The sequence below is a fragment of the Anas acuta genome, chromosome 1 (genome assembly GCF_963932015.1).
Source record: "Anas acuta chromosome 1, bAnaAcu1.1, whole genome shotgun sequence".
Lineage (NCBI taxonomy): Eukaryota > Metazoa > Chordata > Aves > Anseriformes > Anatidae > Anas > Anas acuta.
The window spans coordinates 29,953,599-29,981,221 of NC_088979.1; the positions used below are offsets into that span (position 1 = coordinate 29,953,599).

Below are 27,623 nucleotides of genomic sequence, written 5' to 3' on the forward strand. Positions count from 1 at the left end.
AATAAACTATAACTAATATATTAACAGGTTTAAGTTGCACAATAAGGTTTTCATATGCCCTTTTGAAAGACTCATTATTTTTCAGAGAGTTGGATCTTCACCAGTGAAACAATTCATTTGCCAAAGTCTTTGTCAAAGTCATTTACTTGTCTGCTTGCCTGCTTTTCTGAAATCCTAGAGGACTAATATCTTTCTAAATTGGCGGTGGCACATTTAGACTTTCCCTGACCTTCTGTAGGTTAAAAAGTATTGCTGAAGTCAAAAGCTATTGCAATTCTAGAATTTCATCACTGATGCATATGTGTGTGTGTATATATATCAAATAGTGAGCTTACATGACTATTTCCATTATTTTCTGAAGCTTAGTTGTCCATTTAAGTTGTTAAACATAACACTTGCATTTTTAAGTCCTGTATTCCTTTGATGAAAATAGGGTATGTGGTCACAAGTGCATCTTTTGTAACCAGTATAGCAAAGACTAAGAGGTTGAAGACCAGTAAATTGTCTGTTTTTAATCAATGTAGTAAAAATGCAGTAATTTGTTTAAAAATATTTTATTTCACTCGTACTTGCCCACTGTATTACTGGAAGGCCATAAGCAGTAGAAAAAAAGCTCTAGGTAGTGCTGAAAGGGTCAAGGGAGTAATTGGCTCATGGTTGTACTATATTTAGGTATTGCTATGGTGACTGCAACCTTTAATTTCAGTATTGGATTTTTGTTGACTTTTTTATAATAGAAAATCAGACGTAATGTCAGTGCTTCGTGATGTGAAATAGCTGAAGGTTCGGAGATATTTTAAATTCATTTGAAATTGCGATTAGTGTTTGAAAATGTCTGTGAACTTAAGGATTCTCGAATAAAATGTTAACAGAAATGTTTAATAGGGCAGCAAAAGAGTCTCTATTAAGAGAAATTTTGTTTCGCCACTGCCTGAAATATCAGGTAAAAATATAAATGTATTTTGGTTTTACTATCTTATAGTCCTGGATTTTATGATCCAGAAATCAGGAAGAAATTTAGTATGGGTCTTGCATTCCTTAGTTCTGCTAACTTTCAGGTAATTTCATGAAATTACAGATGGAACAAAGCATTCTTTAAGAGTAATTTTTGACCTCGTAAGCGCAGGTTCATTCTTGGAAATGTACTGATGTCCTGCTATGCCTGTTGAACAGCCTGCTCTTTTTGTTTCCCAGAGATCCTTCTGAAGGCTCCCATAGGCAGAAGCGTTCTCCCAGTCCTGCAGATCATTCTGGCAGCAACTCCTCTCCTTCCAGAGAGTATTCACCACCTGCTGCAAGGCGGCGACAAGCCTCCCGAGCCCCAGCAAAGTCGACTACTCACAAGCATAACTTTTCCCCCTCTCGCAGGTAGGTGGTCAGTTGCAAAGACAGAACTTTCTTTAATCTAGTTTAGAAACTTCCTCTGTTGCTTTGCCTACTTGAACTTGAGCTCAGAGGCTCCTTTATGTGTATTGGTGTTGATGTGAGGTTTTTTGGTTGTTGGTTTGTTTTCAAATATTATAGGTACCTGTCAGGTCAGGAACACAAGTCATTGTGCAAGTTGCTGTTCGTCAGTTCCTCTCAAATGTTTTGGCTTGGAGTGGAGCTTCAGAAGTTTGATAGGAGACAAGCTCTTTCTGTGATGCTTTGGGAATTTTTTTTCCTCTTCCTCCTCTCGTTGCTTCTTAAAGATCACAAAATCTTGAAGAAAATTTTCAAAAATTACAAAAGCAAGTGTGTCTGACTTACACAGAACAGTTTCAGAGACCCTTCAGAGAAGATACAGTTCCTATTGGTTCTAGGAGCCTTAGAGGAAAACCTTTTGCCATTCTGAGAAAATTTACTGGAAACCACCTTTGCAGCGCCTCTTTCCCCATTTTTTCTAGCCTACTCCAATGTTCTGCTTGTTGCTACTTGCAGGGAGGTTCTATGCAGATATACAAAGTGTTGTGGAAGGGAGCTAAGCAGGGAAGAAAAGTGCCTCTTGCCTTCTGCTAGAGGCAATGAAGCAGGATTTGAAATTTTCTGTTTGTCTCCAAACAGTTGATAGTCTTCCACGCAAGCAAATTTTGGTAACCCTATGTCTGTTACATACGCTTCATTTAATGGTGAAAAGTAAACGTAGTCTTTGTTTAAAGACAGTAAGTCATGAAATTAGATTTTGTCAGTTCTGGCTGTTACAGAGTTTCAATTTGAGTGCTTTAGAAGCTTTTCTAATAAATCCAGGCTGTTTTAATTGTATGTGAGCATGTGTACAAATGGTCATTGTAGAGGCATGCAGGCTACTTGTTCTCTCAGGAAAAGTGTCTTCTGATTTCAGTGGTCAGATCTTTTCCTCTCATGATAGAAAGCTACAGCCAGCATAAATATGCAGTCAAGGAAACAAAAATTTGAGTTTACTCTTTCCTGCTATCCTTGAGGAATGCCTACCTATAGCATGCACGGGAGACTTCGAGGTTTTTTCTTTCTCCAGACAAAAGAAGCTACATGCAAACATCCTGGAGGTCAGACTGCATGTAGACATTCAAGGCATCCCTAAGCTACAGGAGTGCATCAGATGGACCCCATGCACTCTTACTTACACAGACAAGGAGATGCAAATCTTAGTCTACTGCTGAGGACTACAAATAGTGTCTGGCACTGACCATCATAGATGCATCTCAGTGGGATAGTTTCCAGGCTTGGCAATATCTGAGCATACAGGTTCACAGACACTGTATGAATTAAATCAAAAAACAGATACAGCCTGTCTCGACGTGTCTCAGTTAAGCGTGTTATAAAGGCTGATTTTACTTATTTTTATCTCACACCTTTCTTTCTGCCATTTTCCTGTGTGTTTTTCTAATAGAACCAAAGTGTTTCTGTTCAAGTGTTGTTGCAGCTGTGCTGTAAAAAATTTTGACTTCCCTCAGTTGACAAGTCTGAAGTTGAAGTGCCTCAAGGAAAAGTCACAGTGCATCCGTTAGTGGATATATCTGGTTCTGTAATGGAATCCAGGTGTAGAACCAACACTTCTGTGAGACTGGTCCTGTGATAACCAACGTACTGCCCCATGGGGCTCTGGAGGCAATTTTCTTGAGTCACCGACATTGACTCTGAGGAAGGATAAAACGCTGATATTAATAGAAGATTCCCACTGTGATGTATTTTACCTAAAAAAAGACTTCCTTACAGAGTTCCTACCTCAGGTCGCCAGTGATTTCACATAACATTCTGTTCCCAGAGCTTTGCTCCTTGGAAGCTGAATCATTGCTCTGTGTTCTTGACATAAGGAAAGTCTTTCTACCTGCACAATGTCTGGGTCTTTTAGAAAATGGCCTTAGCTGTGAGATCCGCTGCTGAACAGCATTGATGTCTGTCCATTTGGGTCCTGGAGAGCATTGCGACACGCTGTAAGCCTGCTAATCTGAATTATTTCAGAGCTCCTTCTATTCAGAGCCCAACTGACATCAGCTATCTTGCTGAGACAAAAATCTTGACATTTGCAAGATACTCAGCAAAAGCTGCATTACCTATATAGCTGTAACAACTGCTGGGCTATTATGGAGTACTGCAGGAAGGTCCTGCCTTTGGTAAAGTACTCCTTCTTTTGTGAGTCACCTGAAACTGAAGAATTCATCTGGGTGATCAGGGTATTTGTTTGAAGTCACTGACACTTACAGGCATGCATATTCAGAAGCAGGAAGTAAATTGCTTAAGTGATTTTTTTTGAGAACATATTGTCTGTGTGTGGTTCTTCTGACTCTTCTCTTTGGAGTCTCTGAAATTTTGTGAAGTGGAAGGCAGTTGGGAATAAAGGGCAATGCGTATTTCATGAGAAACGATGCTTTCATGTTGCTCAGATGCTGATAAGTAATGAAAACTACTGAGCTCAAAGGCTTGAAGCGTGGATGTGTCCACGTTAGACTGTGCATGTGATAACATATTATGAGGAAATCTGTTCACTGGTATGTAAATGATATTTAGCTAAGCTATGGGATTTCCAAGATGAGAGACACTTGGTATATATTTTTTCTTAGTCTTTTAGATAAGAGATCTCCCTGCTTGTGGAAAAATTCATGCTTGCTAAACTTAAGTAGGTATGCTGTTTCTAGGTTTCTAGGATTCAGGCCTAAGTAGTTTAAAGATCAACAGTTGTAATAAAAGAAAGAAATTAATAAAAAAAGGAATAATAAAAAAACACCACTGTTCTCTGAAAAAAAATGCTATTTGGGAGGAAGGGGGGATGCTTTTATGTAACACTGTATAAAAGGTATCTGCCTAATTTTATCATGAAGACCAAGAAGTAGCATATATTGAAGAAAACAATTGTACTTGGTTCATGGGGTGGGAGAAATCACATTTTTTCCGACTCTTCCCTCTCTTCCCCTGGGAAAGCAGTCTAATCTATGTAATGCAGTATATGTAATGTAATTTTGATTGAAAAACTTGTCCTAGGATATTAAATAAACTATTACCATTTAGAGATAAGTATACTTTGAAATATACGAGGGCAGATTAGATGAATGTTATAGACACAGCACTTGTTTTCAACAGGACAGAGGATAGAGAATGCACAAATTAGTTTAATCCCTCTATTTTGTGTAGGGTACAGTAATTTAACTTTTCAAATCACGTTATTTCATACGTGGCTATTCTAACCCTTCCTTGCAGGTCTGCCTCTCCGTCAGGTCAGCATCATTCTCCCATATCCTCCAGACATCACTCCTCTTCATCGCAGTCGGGTTCTTCTGTTCAAAGACATTCTCCTTCCCCACACCGCAAAAGAACCCCTTCTCCCTCCTATCAAAGGACAGCTTCCCCGCCTACGAGGCGGTCATCTTCCCCCTACCCCCCACGCTCTTCCTCTTCTCCTCAGAGGAAGCGAAGCCCTTCAAGGCACCGATCTCCTGGAAGAGAAAAGGGAAGGCACGATCGTGATCGGACTTCACAGTCTCACGATAGGCGCCACGAAAGACGGGATGGTATGAATAAAAATAACATTTCCAACAGATGTTTGTTTGCAGATTGCATTTTGAACAAGATTTTCAGTTTGTGGCATAATCTGAACCTATCCCAATGGCCAGGTGGTGAAGAAAGCACTGGTAGAAATCTGTATAATTCTTGCTGTGTTTGTGGTGTTGTTTTCAGGGACTGTGCAAGGGCTTTGTTCCTGATAGGACTGCTTAGGTGGTAGGCTCAGCTGGTTCAAGAGATCCTGTAAGCATCTGTTTAGATATGTTTTGTGTAATGCAGTGGTTGTTTCTGTAGGTAAGTGATCTTCAATTTGTATGAGGCATATACTGGCGGATCCGATGCTAATCCAGTCATCACTGATTGCTTTGTCCATTGTCTTTTTCACTGACATTAAGTGAGGTGTGTGCAAAGAGTCATTCCCTCTGGAAATCCTTAAAGTTGGCCGAGCAATCTGTGATGGTCAAACATGCCATTTCTCTTGATAGACAGATTATAAAGAGAACATGTCAGCTTTTTTTAGATTGACTGTAAACTCACTTTCCTTTAGCAGTAACATTGTAAATAAATAATTTAAAAAAATGATTTTATCAGGGCAAAGAGGTCTTAAAAGCAAGTGGTCTAATTATAGCACAAATTTATTGAAAGTGTGTGTAGAGAAAACAAAGGAACCTATGACTGTAGGAAAAGTGATCTTACCTTTAAATTACTGAAGTGTGCTTGCTTTCTAATGTCTTAGAAATTTATTTTTACTATACTTACTCTCCCTTTGAACACATAAATATTTGTAAAGCTCAAATTCACAAAAAGATGTTTAAAGCTTAATGAAATATGTAGGTGGTTACCAAGAACAATCTTACCCTTCTTCTTACACACAAAATTTAAATTAATATGTGTAACAGAAGTATATTTTGACTGTATTATTTTAGTGTTACTTGTCCTCTAAATTTTTGCTTGCTTTGATTAAGCTCAGTATATAACACTCCTTTAAACATTTTACAGAAACTAGAGGGAAAAGGGAAAAAGAAAGAGACACAAGAGATGATCGTGATTATGACCAGGAGCAGAGTACCTCCAGGGATCATAGAGATGACAGAGAATCTCGGGATGGAAGAGATCGGAGGGAGACGAGAGATACCAGAGATCGGAGGGAGACGAGGGAATCCAGAGACACTCGAGACTCCAGAGATACAAGGGATTATAGCAGAGATAACAAGGATAGTCGTGATCAAAGAGACTCACGTTCCACGCGAGATTCTCATGACTACAGAGACAGAGAAAGTCGGGATGCCCATAAAAAGGATGACCAGTATCAGGAGGACTCACGCAGCTATGGAAGATCCCATGGCAGAGAGGAGAGCTCTCGTGCCGAAACAAGGAACGACTCCCGAAGTGACTCCAGAAACGACAGCAGAAGTGATCGAACTGGCCGAAGTCGAGGCAGAGGGCCAGAACTATCTGATAAAGGTATTACATGATTTAAATAAAAATAAATAATAAGTGTCCTTATTATTGGAGATCAAGCACTGACACTTGTATTACCTTGTTTGATATAACATGTGGAAATGCTGCCAAATAAGAGTGTTCAGGAGCAGCCGAGGGAACTGGGGGTGTTTAGTCCAGGAAGAGGAGGCTCAGGGGAGACCTCATTGCTCTTAATTTTTCTGCAACCCAGCCCTAGGTTTTCCCATGTGCCACAAACGCAGGAGGCTTATGTGCAGCGCAGGATTAGTAGGAGGCTGCATGTCTCAAAGTACTGGGTAGCAATTCTTTGTTTTCTCGAGTGCAGCTGCGTAGGCACTTGAAAACCATCTTTCACCCTCGCCACCCTTCTTGATTGACCATAAATGCAATTTTAACCTTTGGCAGTGTTTTTGAAAGCTTGATGCACTTTGTAGAACAGCTTCACTTATCACCTTTCACCTCTCTAATAAATGGCATTTAAACTTTTTGCAATAAGAATAGGCCATACAACTTATACAGGGAAAATGATCTTTCTTATTCTCCTGCTGCCAAGTCTGTAAGTTTACATCATACTCGGAACAAATATGAACTGGCTTTTGGACTGTTTTATTCCTAGTCAGGAGACCTCATGTTATGGCTAGAGGAGGATGAGGTAGGAAATCTTGAGTCTGCAGTTGGAAAATAATAACTTTACAATTAAACGGTGTGAAATTTAAGAGGTTTTGGTTAAGTAGAGTTTGACAGTGCAATTTTTATTTCTGTGAACAGTTAATTCAAGTTTGTTAAAAAGTTGCTGCTTTAGATAGATGTTATAAAACATCACTGGATTTCCTGACGTGTGGGAATTCATCTTCTATATTGGTATGTCACTATTAGGAAGTCGGACTAGAAGCTCCCAGGTGGATGGTCACAGCAGTAGTGGAAACTACCACGACAGCTGGGAATCAAGGAGTAGCTACCCTGACCGAGATCGCTATGATAGTCGAGACCAAGCAAGAGATTCCTCCTTCGAAAGAAGACATAGTGAACGGGACAGGCGTGACAACAGGGAAAGAGGTATTTGCATGTATATTTTTACACACACATATATATGGAGTTGAAAGTATATGTAGGAATATGTTTTTCTATCAGTTCCTTCCACTACCAATTCATAAATAATTGCATGCTGACACAAGTCCTATCCTTGATGTGAGTTAACTTTGTTAGTACAGGTAGCCAATACAGATACCAGTGATCGTGGAAAGCATGTACAAGACTGTTCTTTCAGACATAGTGTGCAAGATGTCAAACTTTTGCACCTGAAAGAGTTTGCCGTTGTCTCTGAGGAACTTAGTATCAACTGCCACTCTGGAGAATAATTGTATTGCTCACCAATCAAGACGATAGGAGGAGTCAAGCAAATAAAAATAGTATGGAAATGAAAGGATGTGAAGAATGAATACAAAATGAAAATGATTTTTTTCTATTTTAAGAAGAGAGTTTTGGAAGGGAAAGATGTGTGGTAGCTGTTAATCACCTTCAGTTTTTCAGAGGAATGTTTTGTATGCTACTCTGTGAAATGCTTTTTGGCTTACTGAAATGTCTATTATCACCTATTCTTGCGAAAGGTTTTGCATTAGATTCTCTCATGTCTTCAAGGCAGGGTTTCAATAAACCTGATCTCCAGACTTTCTTTTCCTTGTCAGCTGAAAAACCCTGCAGTCTGAATGTGTCTGGAAGGTTGGCTCTTGCAGACTAGTGTTCACCTCTTCCACCTCCAAACCTCCAGTAAATGCTAGATACCTTATCATATAATTTGTACTTTTCTTATCAGACCAAGTTTTTTATTTAAAAAAAAAAAACAAACAACAATTTGGAAGTAAAACCGTGTTACCACAACAAAGTCGTGTCAGAAGTGTTGACAATCCATGTTCAGTTGTCTAATACACTTACAGGCGTCTTGATTCATGCAAGAGTTGTGTGTAGATGTTTTGTCACCCAAAACTGACACAATAAACAGGCGTTACAGAACTTTTGTATAAAACCTACTACTTTTTATGCACAATAAATCAGATTATAAACTTACAGGAACCATTGTTGAAATGCATTGTTGAAGGTGAAATGCATTCATGGAACCATTTGCTTAGTCTGATCATTTAAATCTGTAAAAAAAAGAAGTGTTACATCTATGACAGAAACGTTACTCGAGTTTGCTTTTAATTTTACCTGGTAACAGGGGAGCATTAAGTCATTGTTAATTCACTCAGAGATTAAAATTGATTAAACTAATGGAAATGCATGTTTTATTGACTTAGCCCTGTTCAAGCTCTGTCTGCTTGTCCCTGGTGGACATGGTCTCAATTTACAGGGAAGTACACTCAGCGTCAGAGTAATGGACCTAAAAATACCAACCTCTATTCATGCCCTTCTTGTTCTTTTGTATAATGCTTTGAATATGTATTGTGAAAGAAGTTTGACTGGTCTGTTCCTGTTCAAATGCTACAAATGTTAGCATAAAAATTGCCATAAAGTAGTCAAAATGTATATAAATATTCCAAAAATATCAAAAAATAACTAACAGAATGCAGCCAAATTCAGCCTTAAGTCTGTGGAGATTAAATACCCTTATCTAAGCTGTCTTCACTATCTTTCTGGATCAGTTGTTTTCTGTATGAATATAATTTTCTCCATGACCGTAGCCCACTGGATGAACACTGAAAAACTCACCTTATGTGAATGCATGTGCAAGTTTACAGCAGTTATGCTTCCTGTAGCTCATCCTCATCTCTCCCTTTCTCTTGGATTTGGTTGTATATTTCTATGCAGGGATCTCTTCTGTGAGGAGAGAGGACAATATTTCTTATAATACCTAGTAAAGTTACAGGAAAATAAACAGTGTGAATTCTTATCAGCTTGTGACTCTGAAAGTTTGGAAGTGAAATTTTCTTATGGAAGTCTTGATACTTGGTTTTCATATGTATGTCATTCTGAGCTTTCCAAGGTCCTAACAGATTTTGAATGACTCCGTAATGTAATAGTAATGGCTAGGCTCTGGGACAGTATAATTAGCTTTTGAAGCCATTCAGAAATGCCCAGTAGAAAATAATTTTTTATAGTGACTTTTCTCTAAACTAAGGATAACTCACTCTTGAAATACTGGAAAAATATTTCAGAGCTACAGGGAGTTGCTTTTCAGTTGGCACAAACCAGTAGCTAGATTGCCAAAACACCAAGCCATGGGTGTTTTATTAGTGGAAGTAATGTACATCCCTTTAATTTCTGGTAATCAAACTTGCTTCTCTTCACAGATACAAGAGCAAGCTCACCGGTACGACATCAAGGACGAAGTGATGACCTCGAGCGGGACGAAAGACGAGAAGAGCGAAGGGTGGATCGGAGTGATGATAGGAGAGATGAAAGGGCCCGCGAGAGGGAGAGAGAAAGAGAGCGGGATCGAGAGAGGGAGAGAGAGAGAGACCGTGAACGGGAGAGGGAGAAGGAGAGGGAGCTGGAACGAGATCGTGCTCGGGAACGGGAGAGAGAGCGGGAGCGAGACAAAGACAGGGACCGTGAGCGCGATCGAGACAGGGACCATGACAGGGAAAGGGAACGAGAAAGAGAGAGAGAAAAGGAGAGAGAGAGGGAGAGGGAGGAGCGGGAAAGGGAGCGGGAGCGGGAGAGAGATCGAGAGCGGGAGCGAGAAAGGGAGAGAGGTCGAGACAGAGATAAAGAGAGAGAGCGCCAAAGAGACTGGGATGACAAAGAAAAAGGAAGGGATGACCGCAGGGACAAGAGAGAAGATATCAGAGAAGAAAGAAGTTCAAGAGATGTCCATGAAGAAAGAAAATCCAAGTGAGTGGATCTGACTGTTCCTTCAATAACATCAATAAAAAACTCTCTTAATATTGATTTTGGTAAGATAGTAAGCAGGGGAATATCACAGGGAAGGAGAAGATACCCTTCAGAGGTGTGATCTGGAACCATGTCTCCCCTGCATCTGTGTTGCATGTGCTGGTGGCCCCAAAATCAGATCGTAGGCTGTGTACTATGTTGGTGATGTTATTCTGATGCTTTTTTGCTAATGCAAAATCATGGAACTGCTAAAGTCTGCTTGTTTGGCCTTGGCTTTAATAATGCAGGCGTTCTTTGAAACCTAATAGGAGGCTGTGGTACCTTTTGTAGTCTCAAGAGTGTGATAGGAACTAACTAGGTCAGGGTTCATGACTTTGTTCATCAGATTTCTGTGGAACTTACATTACCCTTTGCACTATTGAATTTTCAACACCAGAAGGCTACCGATGAAGACATCAACAATATTTCAAGTAAATGTGTGGTGCTTCTATTGTTTTATCTAAATGGCACTGATTCTCTCTTTTTTTTTCCATTTAGTACAATAAAATTCTCATTGTGACATTGGTAATGAGCAAAGCAGTGTTGTCCTGGATGGCTGCTTTGCCTAGAAATAATTAGCAGCTTTTGTGTGAGAAAAGTATGGAATCCTATAAATCATCCAGTACAGAGTCTTCCCAGTCCCTCATGGGGAGAAGTGAGCAAGCGTCTGGCTTAGCTGCCACCTAGGGTCAACCCACTGCAAGGATCATTGCCATAGGAAAAAAGTGATCTTAATTGCCTTTTGTACTTATTGTTTAAAAAATAAAAAAAAAGCTGTCCTAAGTGTTTAAGTTTTAGTTTTAAGGTGTCATATATGTACGACAAGACAAATACTTTTGGAAGTATTGAAATAACAACTTAGAAAGCTACAAAACTTCCGAGCATCCTTAGATCTTCTGTGTGAGGTGTTTTACACTTGAGGGATTGTATTGATGATAAACTCAATCACTGAAGGTTTTCTTCAAAGAATTCTCAAGGAATTTGACTACAAATGTTTGTCCTACAGGAAGCGTCACAGAAATGAAAGCAGCCCAAGTCCTCGTCAGTCACCCAAACGTCGCCGTGAGCACTCTCCTGATAGTGATGCTTACAACAGTGGAGATGACAAAAGTAAGTAGGAGTTGTCTCTTTCTGCTGTAGGCAGGATCCAGCTTATCCTCTGCCTATGGAAAATAATCTCTAATCTTAAATAGAAGAAAGCATGGGGAGAGTTTTTAAAGGTCCTCTTCCCCTTTCTCATCTGTTAAGGTGTATGTTTACCAAAATCGTAGCAGTCTGCTGCTGCTGCAGTTTTAAAAACCAAAAAACACAAACAAAACTTTTGTGTAACTGAAATGATGGATTTTTTTTGTTTCGATTGATACTTCTTAGCATGTAAAGATACCAAATGTGCATCCTTTCTCCTTTCTAAACTATGCAAGTGTGTTCTTTTTCCCATCTTGTAGATGAAAAGCACAGACTTCTGAGCCAGGTTGTGCGACCACAGGAATCCCGGTCACTGAGCCCCTCTCATGCTGCAGAAGATAGGCAGAGTCGCTGGAAAGAAGAAGAGCGCAAATCAGACAGAAAGGAAAGTTCCCGGCGTTACGAAGAACCAGAGTTTAAAGAGAGAATTTCCTCAGCAGATAAGCAAAGAGAGCAACCAGATGCTTCAGAAAGCTCCCGGTCCAGGGTTCAGGAAAACCTTGGGCACCGTCCCTCGGAAGAAAGAGATGCTTCTGATAGAATGCATGATGACAGCAAGAAAAAGTCTAAAATACAGAAGAAGGCCACAAAGAAAAAGAAAGATGATGACAGTGGGGTGGAAAGGTATGCTAATGAGTCAACGACTGAGGAAAGCCAGGTCTTCTCGCCCAAGAAAGGTCAAAAGAAGAAGAACATAGAGAAAAAGCGGAAGAGGTCCAAGGGTGATTCTGAGGTATCTGATGAAGAAATTGTTCCACATCATAAAAAGAAGAAAGGCCCAAGAACCCCCCCTGTCACAAAAGAAGAAATGGTTGAAGCACCACCTGAGAAAACTGTGGCAGAAGTCCCCCCAAAAAGGGAAGAGACAACATTTAGTGACTGGTCAGATGAAGATGTTCCCGAACGTGGCGACATTGTTGTTCCAGAAAGAAGCACTGAGGACTCCCATAGAAAAAGTCATAGAACGAGGGGAGAAAAGGTGGAAGCCCCTCATGTTACTATAGATGATGGACCACACCGTAAACCCGTGGATCAGAAGCGCAGCAGCAGCCTCGGCAGCAATCGGAGCCATGCCTCAAGCCGACTTCGATCCCCTTCCAACGAGTCAGCTCATCGCAGTGGCGATGACCAGACTGGACGGAAGAGGATCCTGCACAGTGCCTCGAGGGACAGGGACAGAGAGAAGAAAAGCTTAGAAATCACTGGGGAACGCAAGTCCAGGATCGATCAGTTGAAAAGAGGGGAGCCCAGTCGCAGCACATCTTCAGGTAATGAGATACGTTTTAGCGAGGCTGACTTATCACTCTTCATGAAAGTGCAAAGCTACAAATCCCAAATCGTTCTTGTGTGGCCATATACTCTTCTAATTTGTAATTAGTGTGAAGGGAGAGGGAGGTTCTATGCAATTCATAGTAAAACCAGAGCGAATTAAGATTCCTGGAAGTGTTACCATACTTGAAAAGTTGATCCTCAGTGGGCATGATGATTACCACTTTGTTTACGCCAAAATATTCAGTCAGCTTTAGCAGTTCATGCTGTCTAGAGGATAAAGCAATTTGTAGAACAAATGAAACTGAAAGAAAGAAAAAGTCCTTCTGCTAACAGACCGTTGAGCTAGTTTTGTATAAATAATGTTTTTAAATTTGCTATTAACATTCATTTTGATACGGAAATACTGAAATCTAGGCAAAATTGAAATGCCCTTTCGCTCTGGGAGAGAGAGATCCATTATGATCTCTGGAGCTTTTTTTAGCTGAGGGAAATCTGTTGTGGTTCTTCTCAGGCATGCTTTTGATAAATATGAAAATCATCTTTGCTGCGAATCAAAGTAATCACAATGAACTTGTTTTATTTCTGTAATTCCTGTAAAGAAATGGGTAAAATATTTGCTTAAAATACATACAGCATCAATAGAAAAATATCTTCCTCCTAAAGCCATTTGGCTTTCTGTTCTTAACATGGTTACATGCCTGAAATTATCTTTCTGAATTTATTATATGATAGTTTAAAAAAAAAAAAAAAAACATATTTTGAAAATAATTTTGAGATGATTCTTTTTAAAAAAAAAATTCATTGCTTAAATGTGTGAGTAAATTATGCACGTTCAGTTAGACTTCTGTAATAGTTGAATTAGCCACTAAAAATGTTTTTTGGGGAGTGGGAGAAATACCATTTTTAATTCTAAGATGATGCTTTTCACAAGTCCATTTTCATACCAGAATCTTTAAAACACTTTGGTGTAGGAAAATGGTGTTAAGTTCATGAGCTGTACTCATGCTCCTGTATTTAAAATATTTTATCCAGATCGTCAAGATTCAAGAAGCCACAGTTCAAGAAGAAGCTCTCCTGAATCAGACCGTCAGGTTCATTCCAGATCTGGGTCCTTTGACAGCAGGGAAAGGCTTCAGGAGCGAGATCGACACGACCATGATCGCGAGCGGGAGAGAGAGAGGAGAGAGGCAAGACAGAGAGAATGGGATCGAGATGTTGACAAAGACTGGCCAAGGAGCAGGGAACGAGAGAGACTCCGAGAACGGGAGAGAGAGAGGGAAAAGAGAAGGGAGCTGGACAGAGAGAGAGACAGACAGCTACCTGATCCTGTTGAAAGAGAGAGAGACAGAACTGTTGACATTTCCTCTCAAAAAGAATCAACAAAACACAGTGAAACAAAACTGGACAGAGATCATGAAAAAGAATTTGACAGTGTTTGTCGGGATTCTGCAGCTTCAGAGAAGGAAAGGCCAGACAAAGATTTAGGACCTTTACAAGGTTTTGAAGACGGAAATGAGGCTGAGAAGGTGGAGAGTCTAGAAGGTGAGATATTCTGGGAAAGAGCCTTCACTGTCAAGTATTTCATTCTTCCCTTTTAGCACAATGCTGAACTGTATTAGAACACTTTGCTACTGAAAGGTGTATTGGCCCCAGCTTCTCTACTGTAGAAGCAGGATAAGGGAGAATTCTGGCAAGCATCTTCTTAATGTTAATTGTGTGAATGGTAGTGCTTCATTTCTAAAGTTTCGAGTCAAAGAGGCATTAGGATATGCCTCATAAATGATATAATTTTGCCAAGGTGTAACATTTCTGCATAGGCACTTTGCTGAAACACCAAAGGTTTGATTGCCTTGTTAAACCATTATAAGATATATTTTTTAGTGAGGAAGTCACAGGTAATGAATGAAAAAAAATGAGGGTTGAGTTGCAGCTGTTCTTTGGGATTTTTTCTGCAGAGCCCAATTACCATAGAAATGATAGTCTGATTAGTAGATGAAACATATGTATGACTTGGCACAACAGTCCAAAAATTACTTTACTGAAGTAATCTTATTAACTGTAGCTTCAATTTGCCGGCTGTAATGGTACTGGGGAAAACACGCTTAGGATTAATAAATAAAGGGCCAAATGCTGACAAATTCACATAGCTTGAGCTTTGCTAGAAGAAAGAGCTTGGGAAGTACATCTAACCCTTATAAAAATGCAAAAAGCAGAAATCTAAATCCAGAGTAAGTGGTGTAAGTTATGGTTATGTTCAGTAAGTAGGTTTTTTTTTGGTGATCGTAGTGTTGCATCCTCTAATAAGCAGGAAGGTGATGTGTAGGATTTGGAATTTGGAGTGTTTGGGCTGGTAAAGCCTCAAGTCTGTAGTCTTCAGAAACAAATTAAGCTTTTGTGGCTTTCCGTAAGATACCAGCACCTTGTCTCATCTTATCTGCATTCTTAAAAAGAATTATCTTATTGTAGATACCTGTTCATTTGGGCAGTCTGGAGAGGATGAGGAGGGCTGTTTTATTACCTACAATATCTCTTACCTGATTGCTCACAAAATGGTCATTACGGTTGACTGGTACAATTGAGAAAATTCCATTTAAGGAGATTATCTGTGGAGTGGAAGCATTTGTCAGAGATAATATTTGGAGCGAGCCTGGGGAAAGTCTGCTCTATCTTGGTACAATGGACAGAATTCATCCATTTTTAAGCAAAAGGAAGGAATGGTGTAGTAAATCTGAGAGTACAGCATGGTAACTTCAGAAAAGAGTTGGTGAAAGGCTGTTCTTAGGTTTATCTTCTGTTTCAGAGAGGGCCTGGAGCCAAACAGACTTTGAATATTAAATGCGTTCTTAGGTCTAGCCTTTCCGCAGACTTCTTGTAAGAATCTTAATATGAATTCGTGTATTTTTCAAAGGTTGTGTGTTATCTGAAAATGATCGTGTAGGAAGTTATGGTATATTAGTCTAGGATTCTTTCTTTTTTTTTTTTTTTAGAAGAAACGTCTTGTAAAATACTAGGTGACAATTTTAGTGAAGCGTACTATAAACAACATATTTCTGATCTTCTAAGATGGTAGTGTATTTTATTCTCTTTCATTAATTTGTTACTCCTGTTCCTTCTTTTAGCTGTGTTGTGTTCAATCAGAATTAACATAAAATGACATTTCAGTAAAAAAGCAGTACAGGTAGTGATAATATAATTTAGAAATTATCAACCTGATTTGAAATTCAGTCTTTTTTGGATTACATATCGAGAACTGTAGATTGTTGTTTTTAATTGTTTCATACAGTAATTTTTAATGGTCCATCTGTGCCATCCAGGCATGGAGTCACAGTGAGCTGGTGGTGTACCTGTTAGGTCCGTGTGGAAGCAGAAAATGGATCGTGCAGGCAGTCAATATTTAAAATCACAAGATAGAAAATGAAATCTAGTAAAGATTGCTATAAAAGATGATATAAAAGATGATCCTTTAAAGATGATAGCAAACTAACTGAATAAAATTTCCAGATCTGGTGATGGTAAGGAGGTATCTGGTATTTATTTGGATCAATGACTGCAGTACATTGTCTAACATGATGTGTGAGGGTATAATTACTTAATTATGGTGATGTGTTGAACCTTAATGTGTTTGCTTCAGGAATAGGTTTAAATGATGCCCAAGATACTCGATGCTTCCTCCAAAGTGCTGCCAGGTGGTCTGAGTAGTTAATTTACACTCTGCTAGCACCTCTTTTACTTGTCTTTTCAGTGCTGATTTTTAGATTAGTTGAGGTGACTTTTCTTTTCCTGCAGGCTTTACAAAGGAAAGAAAAAAAAAAAAAGTGAGGGGATATCTTAACACAGAGGCAGTTTCTCTTCTGGGTAGGGAAGATTGGAGAAAATAGATTAGTCATCCACAGGGGATGACCCCTGTAAATTGTGTCAATTTTGTACTGTGCAACTGATTGCAAGTACCTTGGCGGAGAATCCTAAGGAAGCCTGAATTCTGAGCAGCAGGGTTTGCGAATGCTTCAGTCAGGTCTTTGAGTGCTGGGGGTGAGAGAATACCTTCAGAGGTGCCTTTCATGAGCTGCAAGCTGCTACATTTGAGTTAGGATACATGTGCAAAAGCATCTGGTAGAATTCATGGTGGTGCTGCATAACTACATATCAGATCATCAACTTAAATTTCTTCTGAATGTGGTCTCCTACAAGCACTTTGAGTAATACCGCACAAAAAATAATTGGCCAAGATGTGTGAAATTCAAATGGCCACTTTGTCTACGTGAGAAATAACTTTGTTTCCATAAGTGAATACCTTTTCTCATTTTGAATATACTCAACCCAAAAAAAATTAACAAGCTCGTTTATGGACCCTGTTTTTTTTGTCAGTCTGCTTGAAGCATGTCTGAAAAACAAGAATGATTGCTTTAAAGCTACAGTCTGTATCTGTGTCTGTAGGAGGAGAAGATGAAGCAAAGATTGATGATGTTCAGTCGCTGGGATCTGGTGCTGGAGAATACGAACCAATCAGTGATGATGAACTGGATGAAATTCTGGCAGGTGATGCCGAGAAGAGGGAGGATCAACAAGAGGATGAGAAGATGCCTGGTAAAAGTACAACAAAACCCCTTTATGTTTATTTGAATATAAAGATGAGATCTGTTTGCATGTAAAGCTACTTTGTTCTGTCTCAAAATGTATTGTAATGTAGAGTAGTTGTGAATTCAGAGCATTGTTTTTGTGCTCCTCAGTATTTCTCATTTTTTCTATAATGGTCGGGTATGCCTGTGAGGTACAGAGGTAACTAAAAAGTCCTGGGAACTTCATTTTGAAGTAGTATTTATTATGTTTATAGCTAGAAGCAGCAGCTTTGGTTTTATAAATGTTATAAATGAACATCAATGATTACAAATGTTAGCCCATTTGGAGCTGGTCATTATTTGGAACTGATATTTTTAGGAACAGATTTTTGTCCTTGCTTGAATGCTTCCTGAATGCACTGGGAAACATGGAATCTTCTAGGTCACCTGGGCTGCATGATCAGGGTTCATATTTTATGTAGTAAATACGCACCCACAGTTGTATGGTTATTCAATGACTAATATATACCGTTCCTTTGAAAAAAGCAGCATCCAGAGTTGAATAGCCAGTTTTTTAAGTATTTAATTTGGATATATCGTAGCACGTTAGTGGTTCTGTCCAAATCTGCTGTCTAAGCAGGGTCTGAGCAGCCTTCCACAAAGTGATTACGATCAAAGTGAAACAGAATGTTATTTTAATCCACGAAGCTTTATATTTTAAGGAACTATATGTCCCTTTTCAGCACCAATCAAAGTGAGTTTGAATGTTCTTATCTGAAGTGTCCAAGGAACTCTCTTGGAGAACTGCAGAACGATGTTCATCCAATGTATATTGCTTTTAGAAGACAGGAATGTCTACAGCATGTTAAATTAATCAGCTGTGGTAGGAGATGATGATGTGATAACTCATTTTCTGTCAATGTTTTCACAGATCCTGTGGATGTTATCGATGTCGATTGGTCCAGTCTTATGCCAAAGCAGCCAAAAGAACCACGGGAGGCTGGGGCTGCGCTCTTAAAATTCACACCAGGGGCCGTTATGTTGAGAGTTGGCATCTCCAAGCGATTGGCAGGACCAGAACTCTTCACCAAAATTAAAGAGACTTGCCAGAGAGTATTAGAAAAACCTAAAGGTAATTATTTCTGCAGGGTTTAAACTGTCTTTTTGTTCTTAGTAAAGATATTTAATGAAAACTTTGTAAAGATACTTAATGAAACAGGTTCTAATTCATTATTCCAGGTTTCCAGGCCATAGAAAGTGTATCCTGACCATTGCGTAAAAAATTCAGGCATCTAATACAGCTGTATATCAATCATATTAGTGTTCCAGCAGTGTTAGAGAGATCGTTTAAGAACTGCCTAAGCATTTTTTGTCATAGTGGAATATTCTTCTGTAAGACTATCTTGAATTAATGCCTGGCCTGCAGTGTGTTGGCAACATTTTGAGAGGTAATGATCTTCTGCAGTGAACCAGTAGTAACTGTGTGAGGGGAAAAATAGGATTTCTTATTTTCTCTGAAGATTCTCTTGCTTGCTTTCTGAAGACCTTCTCCAGAATGCATAGGTAGGAGTTCCTGGTTCAGAATGAAGAACTCAAATGAAATTTGTGTATTATGTAGTAGAAGTGAGAAATTAAATGAATAGTATGCAGGTCTAGCACTGGGTCAAAATACGTGGGCCTAAGACATGCATGATGGATGGAACGGGCAAGAACTAAACCAGTGGTATTCACTGCAGCTGTGTAGGGTAAGTAGGGCTTTTGTGTGAGAGAGGGTACTGATCATCCCAGGAACCAGCTGAGCTGCTTGCAACAATTTACTTGGTAAAATTGTTACTTAGGTCTATGAAACATTTGCTCTCTATAAGATCCCTATGCAAATTATTTCAGGATCTAAATATGATAAAAGTGTGCCTTATAAATAACAGTTTCTGTAGAGTCCTTGGTCTTAGGGAGTAGGTTTTTGTTTTAACTCTGTGAATTCTAGTTCTTGCATGACACCTAGAATATCCTGAGATGGAGGGGGCCCACAAAGATCATCAAGCCCAAACCCTATTTCCAGGAACATTGTCCAAACACCCTGCAACAGTACTCTAATTCTTTGCAACGTTACCCTTTGTGCAGTTGTCTTGTTAACCTTACAGTAAGATTGCTTTCAAGCAGTAGAGAGGGAAAAAAAAAAAATGAACTTGCTTCTCCAAGCCCTGTTAATCTTCATGAATTTCACTGCTTGCTTGAGCCATTAGAAACGTATAACTGTTAATCATGGTCAGTTGCTACTGCTCCTACATTTCTTTTAAAGCCCAATTCTATGCAGACATTTTAAATGCATCTTATAAAGCGTAATTTGAGGTGTGTGCTTGGTATTAGTGACTATTTTGCAGTGATCACTTAGTTATTTCCATGCAGTATTAGCATTTTTCTAGCTTAAGAGAAAATTGTAGCTCTTGTGCTTAGGAATTTAAGTAACTGATGTAATTGATGCACTATTGTATCTTCCCGAGTATGCAAGCTGTCTGACATAGTAAAGCTATGAACTGTGTCTTTCTCTGTTAAGCTTTAATTTTGCTGCATACTTCAAAAGGAGCTGCAGTGCAGAATCCACCTGGCTATTTAATACGCTGCCTGAAATAACCTCAGCAGTCTGTGCATGCTTCTCTAGAAATAACAAAGTCCAGGGGAGTGGTGATAGTAGGAGGCTCTCTAGCGCTGCCTCTGGGTTGTCTCAAGTGTGCTCAGATGCAGGAGAACGTTGCTCTGGAGAGGAAGGAAGCTTGAATGCCTCTGTTAATTTCTCTTTAGCGTGTGCAGTCTCTCACTCATCAAAGTTAGTACATGTGGAAGTGCCAGTATTGCTTTCAAGCACATGCATTTTCTCTGTAATCTCCTGCTAGGTGAGATGATTCCTTGTATAGTGATTACACAGCCATAATGTGAGTATTCTAAAATAAGGCACAAATTTTGGTGCCCTGAAAAATGAAGACGTTGAGCTAGGCATTCAGTTTGTGTTGCAGTGAAAATGCAGTGCTTTCATTCTGGATTTCTTTGTGGTCATATCATGTCTTTGTTTCCCTGTTTTATTCCTGATTCTGGTGTTCACTTTTTTGTTCTTATTTATGGATGAGTAGTTCCTGGTAATACTCTGAAATGCAGAAAAAAAGGAAGTGCTGGCTTATTACTGGGATTTTTGTGTTCATTTCCTTTGGAAACAAGAATGTGTTATAGTATGTGATGGAATTGAGACTTGTATCTGACTTGCCCTCGCCTGTTGTGTGCAGTTGAGGATGAGCATCAAACAGTATTTTGTTGTCAGATATGCTCAGCACCTGGCACATAGGCACTACAAGCAAGCAGTTTCTGTCAGCTTTGAAGTGGCCTTTTTGTGTCTCACTTGTGCTGGTTGTCTGGATAACTTCAGTGCAGTTCTTTAACCTGTCCCTGATGTCTTCTAACTTTTTTTTTGTTTCTTTTCACCTTCTTCGAAAACTAATTATACTCAGCTCCATCGCAACTTCAGTGGTTTAAAGCGGTGTCCTTGCTCTCTCTTGGGTGTGTTCTGCCAAACTACAATCTTTGCTTTTAGCTGCTAAATTTTCCCTAGGTTTGCTGGTGTCTGCAGTTAGGCATTCGATTCTCTGCTAAGAACCACGTGCTGTGTTAAATACAGAAGATTGGATTGGACTACTAACTGCATAACTTCCCATCTTTTTTTCAATCATATTGTATCTTCTTATTTATTGTGAAAGGATTGGTTATAAGTCAATATACTGCAGTCCCGCCATACGCAGTCTTTTGGTCTTTGTCAACATTTCATAGAAAAGATGTTACAGAACAAGATTTGTCTCAGGATCCATCTTGAAAAGCAACTTTGGTTAATGTGTTCTAGCTGCACACATTCTTCTGATAAATGTATTAAAGGCCTAGTGTTGCTGCTTTAAGTACTATTAGCTAATGCTTTAAGTGAGTCTAAAGGGAGGGAGTAGCTTATTAGCATCTGTTCAGTTGTTCTCCTGGTTCACCACCATGGATAAAAGAGTTATTGTGTATATTTCACTCCTACTTAGCTATACAAACCCTGTTTTAACACTGGTACAGTCCTACTCTTTGCAGGGAAGTACAATTTTAACCACTTTTTGATTAGTGCTAGTAAACACCTTTCTTCATATGTCTGATCATGAGTGATATCCCCTCTTCTGCATCAGAGCTCTCACTCGATTTTTAGGCAGCTTGGTGATTGCTGTCTCAATATTGCTTTCCAGTGCTGCAGCTACATCCAAGTGTACCCATACTTACGAAAGATGGTGAGGAATTTGTTGATTTTTTCTACAAGCTGCAATACCTTTTTTTTTTCCCCAAAGCTTGGCGTTGTTTAAAAGGCAGAAACACCAACAGTAAAATTTCAAGGCAGTTGTTAAATCTCATGCAAGATTGTTTTTAACTCCAGTAAATTCATATTACTGTATATTATAGTTCCAAAATGCCGTGTGTTTGTTGATCTTTGTAAATGTCATTTCCTTGCAGATGCGGAAAACCTTTTTGAACATGAACTGGGGGCCTTGAACATGGCTGCACTTCTACGAAAAGAAGAGAGAGCGGGTCTGCTCAGTAATCTGGGTCCTTGCTGTAAAGCTCTGTGCTTTAGAAGGGATTCTGCAATTCGTAAGCAGCTAATGAAGAATGAAAAGGCAAGTTGTTCACTTACAGAGCTGGGTTAAAATGTGGAAACAGGTCCTACTGTGCACAACATTTGTCTAGGGTGGTAATTTTAGTAGTAATTGTTTATTCTGGAGCAGATCTAGTCCTTTAAATAATGGAGAACAGACTTACTGAAATATTGTAGGGTTTTTATGTTTTCATTAAGCTGGGACATTAATTTAAGATGGAGACTTAAACTATTCCTTATTGTGGCATTTAAATTCTGGAGGTGCTTTCTGCATTTAGAGAATATGTAATCAAAGTAATAGGTTAAAATACATTTTCAAGTATAACTGTTGAATAATTTTCCTGCTTAAGAGTCCATGTACTTTTATAAGAATTGTAAGATTCTGTTCTTCCAAGTTAAAAGAACTTAGATACTTTTCTTTTCAAAAACAAGAGATACTTCAGCCATTTCTTATACTACAGTAGGTTTTGTATTCTGGCAGGCTAGTAGAAAAATCTTTAGTTCTTGAAGATTTTCTAGTGAATATGCATGATTAAACCTGTAATTATTGAAAATACTTGATGTTAATTTCTCAGCTTGCACGTTAAAAGCCACTATTTTTGGTTTTTATTTTAATTTCAATAGGGTGCAACAAAACAAGCTTACACGAATCCTGCAGCCATGGACAGTGACTTGTTACGGTTGAGTCTACGGTTATTCAAACGCAAGACTGTGTGCCAGGCTCCTGGGCAAGAAAAGACAGAGGATAGTAAAATTCCACAGCCAGCTATCCAGCAAGAAGTGTGTGTGTCTTAAAGCCAACGACCGCAGCAGTTCTTTCTAGTTGATATCCCGTTCCCAGTGTTGGTACTGTTTAGAACTGGTTGGTTGGAAAGCAGCTGTAGAAGATGGAAGGAAAGACTCTGTTTGTACACAGAAAAGAATTGGGGATTTCGGTTGTGAATAAAAGTGGTAAAAAGTAGACTTCTGTGTGAAGTTCTCTGCAAGTTTTGTAATATGAATCTTACACTAACAAAAACCTGTTTTATGGTGCATCAAGTGTAATAATGTGAAGATGTCTGGTTTTAGCAGTTTATAACTCCAGCTGATATTAAAGTGAAGAAAACAGTCTGTGTATCTCTTTCCTTATTGCAAATGGGTTTGTACTCCACCACTGCAGACCCTTCACAGGTGTCTGGAATTTCCTAAGTGGCTTGCTTCCTGGGAGTTTGTCTACCTCTGCTTTTCAAATCCCTTTCCTTATTGCAGTAGCCTCTGGTGTGAATCTGGATTTGGACAAAGCTCTAGGTCTGTATCTTTAGCAGTGATTTCCTCTGATAATTTCTGGATGTAAAAATCTAGTGTGATAGATGGAAAGAAAAACCTTTCAGGAAGTGATTTCTGACCAGTTTTAGATGTCTGTATTTATGAGACTCACTGCATTTTGGAAATGCCTGCTGCTTACAAAGGAAGACTGGTGCACGCTTTACATTCTGTACGTATCAGGACAGATCAATTTCCTGCAGTAGCCTGAGGGTGTTTCACACTTGGTAAGTTTTCAGATGTTAGCAGTAAAGGCAGTGAGCAGTTGTGTTTTATTGGGTGTTACAGGTTCAGGGGCCTGATTGGAGACTCATCAAACCTGGGCTCAGTTTTGTAAGAATTGTTTTCAGTTTGAGAAGCGAATCTCTAGTGGGATCTTTGGATTATGCCGGTCAGCTATCTTTAGGTAGTCTGTGGAAGCCTCCATGTGAAACTGAGGCTTCTGAAACTTTAAATTAAGTCTTTGCGTACACCTCTATACTTGTCCCAGGTTTAAACCTGAACTGTTGCGTTGAAATCTGCTCACACAGTGTGAGAAAGAAATCCAGAGCTTAACCCTGGTACTGGCTTGCTGCAAAGCAACTTGTTTTCACTGTTCTCATACAGGTTAGAAATTAGTGACGAGCCACAAGTCTTTTTGATGGTTGGCTGATACTAGCTTCTTATCCTTTTGCTCTGGTTGGAACCAACACAGTGAGGGGGATGTTGTCTGTGTGTAGTTCGACGTGATGGGCTTATCTAGCATCTGCCTGGTGCTTAGAGTTGTGCTGGCTTCAAGTAAATACCCAAATACAAATTCCAATTTGGTTCAAATTCACTATTCAGAACATTAATGCAAAGCTTTCTTACCTGTAATGCTTTCCTATAATGCCTCTTACTTCAGTGACACGTTGCTATTCCACATTGAAATAGTTATTAAAGAAAATGTGGGGGAGGTTATTTATATTTCCTAAGTGCCCACACAATATATGTGCCCGTTTCAAATATGAAAGATGTGAGAAGTTTCTAGTATTGGTTCGATTCTTATTAAACTAAGTGGTCCAGGCAAAACTTAATCTTCCTAGTTTTTTCACTTGTTGAACATTTTAAGGGACTTGGTGGCTGGTTTCGATGTCACTGGAGTTTCTAATGCATGCTTTAAAAAGAAGTATGTGTTCTTAAGCACACCAGTATCTTAAACTGAGCAAGAGTTAACAAACCTATTCAGCATTTAAATTCATTCTCACCTATTTTATAGCTACAATAATGCTGCCTTTAAGTTGAAAGTATTAGATCATTGCTTCCAATTACATTCCAGCCTATTTTAATCATCTCTAAAAGACATAAAAATGTTTGATAGCTGGGAGCAGCCTTGTCTAAGGCTGCAGTACACAAAATAGATTCACTGTTGGGTATTTAATTACACTCTGCTTACTTTAAACACTTTTCCTATAAACCAGTCAGAGTGTATATATGCACTTAGTTTGCAGAAGACTGTTTCAGACTGCCCTAGAAGAAGCAAAACCAGGTAGGCTTGGTGTGCTACGGTGAGTATCTTGTGAAGTGACTGTCCCATTGAACCTCAAATCCAATGCTGACCTGTGCCACCATGTATTGGAACAGTACAAAAACCAAAAAGGTGCTGCATTGCCCCATATTCCTCTTTGTTTTGATGTGATCTGCAGTGCTTTGTAGTGACTTTAGTCCAGTTTTTATTCTGTGAGGCTCTAGCCGTGGTCCACAGCTGCCTGTAACCTTTTGGGCAGCAGAAAGGGCAAGGCTGCGTGCGTCTCAGCATCCCTTGGGGGCTCCAGCTCCAAGCCTGAAAACGTGGAGAATTTCTCCTTGATAAATTGGTTTTAAGCAGCCCTGAGGCGCAGGACGGAGCGTGGCGATGCGGAACAAGCTGCCAGGTGAGCTGGTGGGATGAGGCAGGCTTTCACCCAGGCACACCACCATGCCCAGCTCTCGTAGCCAGGACAAATTCCCAGGCAGGGCAGGTTTTTAGAGCCTCAAGGGCCAAATGAGGCTGACGCCTGTACCTTGGGATGCTTTCAAGTTTATTATCTCAGTTGGGCCATCTGTATGGTGCACTCAGAAGACAGAGTTTAGATAATTTTACTAAATTAAGGCTTCTGGATTTGGAAACTTGCCTCCATCAAAATCGATGCCCAAACTGGAATGTGCAGGAGAGGGAAGAGTTAAAATGGCATTCAGAGAGCAAGTAAAACTAAAGGTTTTGGGAAGAAGGCAGTGCTGTACGGGAACAGACAGTTCCATTGCTTTTACCCTATCGGTAAGAGATCAAGAGATTAAAGAGGGAAAATAAGTGTGTGCTGGGCGAGTTTAATTTCTTGGTATCAGCACTCACTGTCAGGGATATGCCTACCACAGAGTGGCTTTTTCCTGAGTCATGAAGTTGTGCTTTGAAAGACAGAAGTGTTGGAAGGCGTGCTAGAGCAAACTGCTGAGGTACAAACCGAAGCGTTGCCGGATTTTAAGGGGGCATTCACATGGGAAAGGGTTGTGTTGGTTGGGAACACGGTTCCTAAACAAGGGGTTGTTGGAGTAACAGGTATTGAAGTGGATTTTAAGAACGCTCATGGGTTTAGTGGGAATGAAAACCCCTTTTTGATTTACTTTGGGATTAGATTTGTTGTTTGAACCTAATTATGAGTATGAGGAGATCTTGGGACACAGTATGGGAAGTACCTGAGCAGGGAGTAGTAGGAATTAGGGGGAGAAGGGAGTAGTAGAAATTGAGCAGAATTGGGTAAATAAAATAAAATAAAATAAAATAAAATAAAATAAAATAAAATAAAATAAAATAAAATAAAATAAAAAACGGGCAAGTGAGAAATGAGAAAAACTGGAAGAATGTGAACCTAAGTTGCCCACATCTGCCTTTCAGATGGAAGCTGGAAACCCCCAAAGGACCCCATAGGTGCTTGCAAGATTTACCTTCTTCCCGAGCTGCAAAGTTGCTTTGTGTCAGTATGAGACAAACCTGTGGTTGCCACTGTCTCGGACAAGCATTCCTCTGTCCACTTCTTGTGTGCTCCCAAAAATGCATCGGCAAGAGGCCGCCGAGGACTTTGGGATGTCTTGCACAAGGTTACTTGGAGAAATTAAGCTGTAGTGGGTGAAGGATATTTTTTAACTCGTGTCATTTCTTTAACAGGGAAACAGAAGGTAAAACAGAGGATTAAATGATCAAGCCTCATCGCTGTACAACCAGCTCACAGCGGGTGACCTCCAAGTGCGTTTGCAGTTTTGGGAAGGAGTTGGCAGGGGGAGGATGGGAAAAGCTGGCAAATCACGGTTAAAATGGGAGCAAAACACGAGGAGCTTCGTTTGCTGCCATGTGGCCCGTTCGTTTGGCTCCTCTCAAATCCTTCTGCCAGTCAGCATCACGATGTGCAAATTGACACATCGCTGAAGGGGAAGATCTGAGCAACTTCCACACCTCACGCTGCCCTAAGTTAGCACCATCCGTGCCAGGAGGAAACCTACAGATCACAGAAAGCCTCAGTCTGGTGTAAAGGGAAACACGTAAAGCCAAAAATAGAAAAATACACAGAAAAATACAATGTATACTAAGGTAGAATAATGTTATATGGATAGGTTCCTAGTCTGGGAAAGCTTATTGCAAAACAGCTGAGAAGTCAGAAGATGTCATATCGAAGTTATTAAAATTCTTGGGACTTCAGAAGAGATAGGAGTAAGAGCGGATATGATTAAAATGTATGAAACAGTGGACCAGAAAAAGTAGGATGGGAGATACTGTTTTCCTGCTCCATGTGACAGAGCCGTATTCACTAAAATTAAAAGCTGGCAGGCTTGAATAACAAAACAGAAATTCTCCTTCTCCTTACGGTGCCTAATCAGGCTCACAATTCAGTGCTGCAGGAACTTAGCAAGGTTTCCGAAGGGATCGAGCATGCTGTAAGTACGTGGAGTTGTTCCTGGGAGGTAAATTGGTGGTGTCTCAACCCTCTCACTGTCTGTCTGTGTTTGTACACACAGGGGAAGGCTCTGGGCATTGCAAACTCCCGGTACTCAAAGCCACGTTTGATGGCTTCTGAATATTCCTTTGAGTTGTCTGGCTAGGGCCACTGTAAGAGACGCACAAATTGACAGCCAACACGCCTGACTGCGGCATATTTCCCGCATGATCTGATTTTTTAATTTAATTTTTTTTTTTTTTGCTTTATTCAAAAGGCTTTCTTGCCAACTTATCGAAGAGCGAGTTGCCCGAATAATAAATGCGCTGTTAAATTCACACTTAGCAGTGTCTATTCCGCTCTCTGCTTCCCCTAAAGAGTGGTACCCCTCTCTGCAAGTCTCATCTGATGCATGAACTGTCAAAACATAAATGGGCA

General features: G+C 39.7%; 1 protein-coding gene across 6 annotated transcripts in view; it reads left to right on the forward strand.

Moving 5' to 3' along the window:
* The window catches only part of ZC3H13 (zinc finger CCCH-type containing 13), a 47,276-nt gene extending 24,206 nt beyond the window's left edge, over window positions 1–23,070 (forward strand). For 5 of the 6 annotated variants that reach the window (XM_068675022.1, XM_068675001.1, XM_068675040.1 and 2 more), the window contains 12 exons: window positions 1,195–1,368; window positions 4,654–4,964; window positions 5,956–6,420; window positions 7,294–7,473; window positions 9,705–10,248; window positions 11,294–11,397; window positions 11,733–12,740; window positions 13,777–14,286; window positions 17,179–17,334; window positions 18,232–18,432; window positions 21,819–21,982; window positions 22,585–23,070. In XM_068675022.1, the coding sequence (XP_068531123.1) occupies window positions 1,195–1,368; window positions 4,654–4,964; window positions 5,956–6,420; window positions 7,294–7,473; window positions 9,705–10,248; window positions 11,294–11,397; window positions 11,733–12,740; window positions 13,777–14,286; window positions 17,179–17,334; window positions 18,232–18,432; window positions 21,819–21,982; window positions 22,585–22,755 (3,988 nt within the window). In that variant the 3' untranslated portion in view covers window positions 22,756–23,070. The remainder of the gene's footprint in view (window positions 1–1,194; window positions 1,369–4,653; window positions 4,965–5,955; window positions 6,421–7,293; window positions 7,474–9,704; window positions 10,249–11,293; window positions 11,398–11,732; window positions 12,741–13,776; window positions 14,287–17,178; window positions 17,335–18,231; window positions 18,433–21,818; window positions 21,983–22,584) is intronic. The other variant, XM_068675011.1, reaches the window with a different exon arrangement.
* The last annotated feature ends 4,553 nt before the right edge of the window (window positions 23,071–27,623 follow it).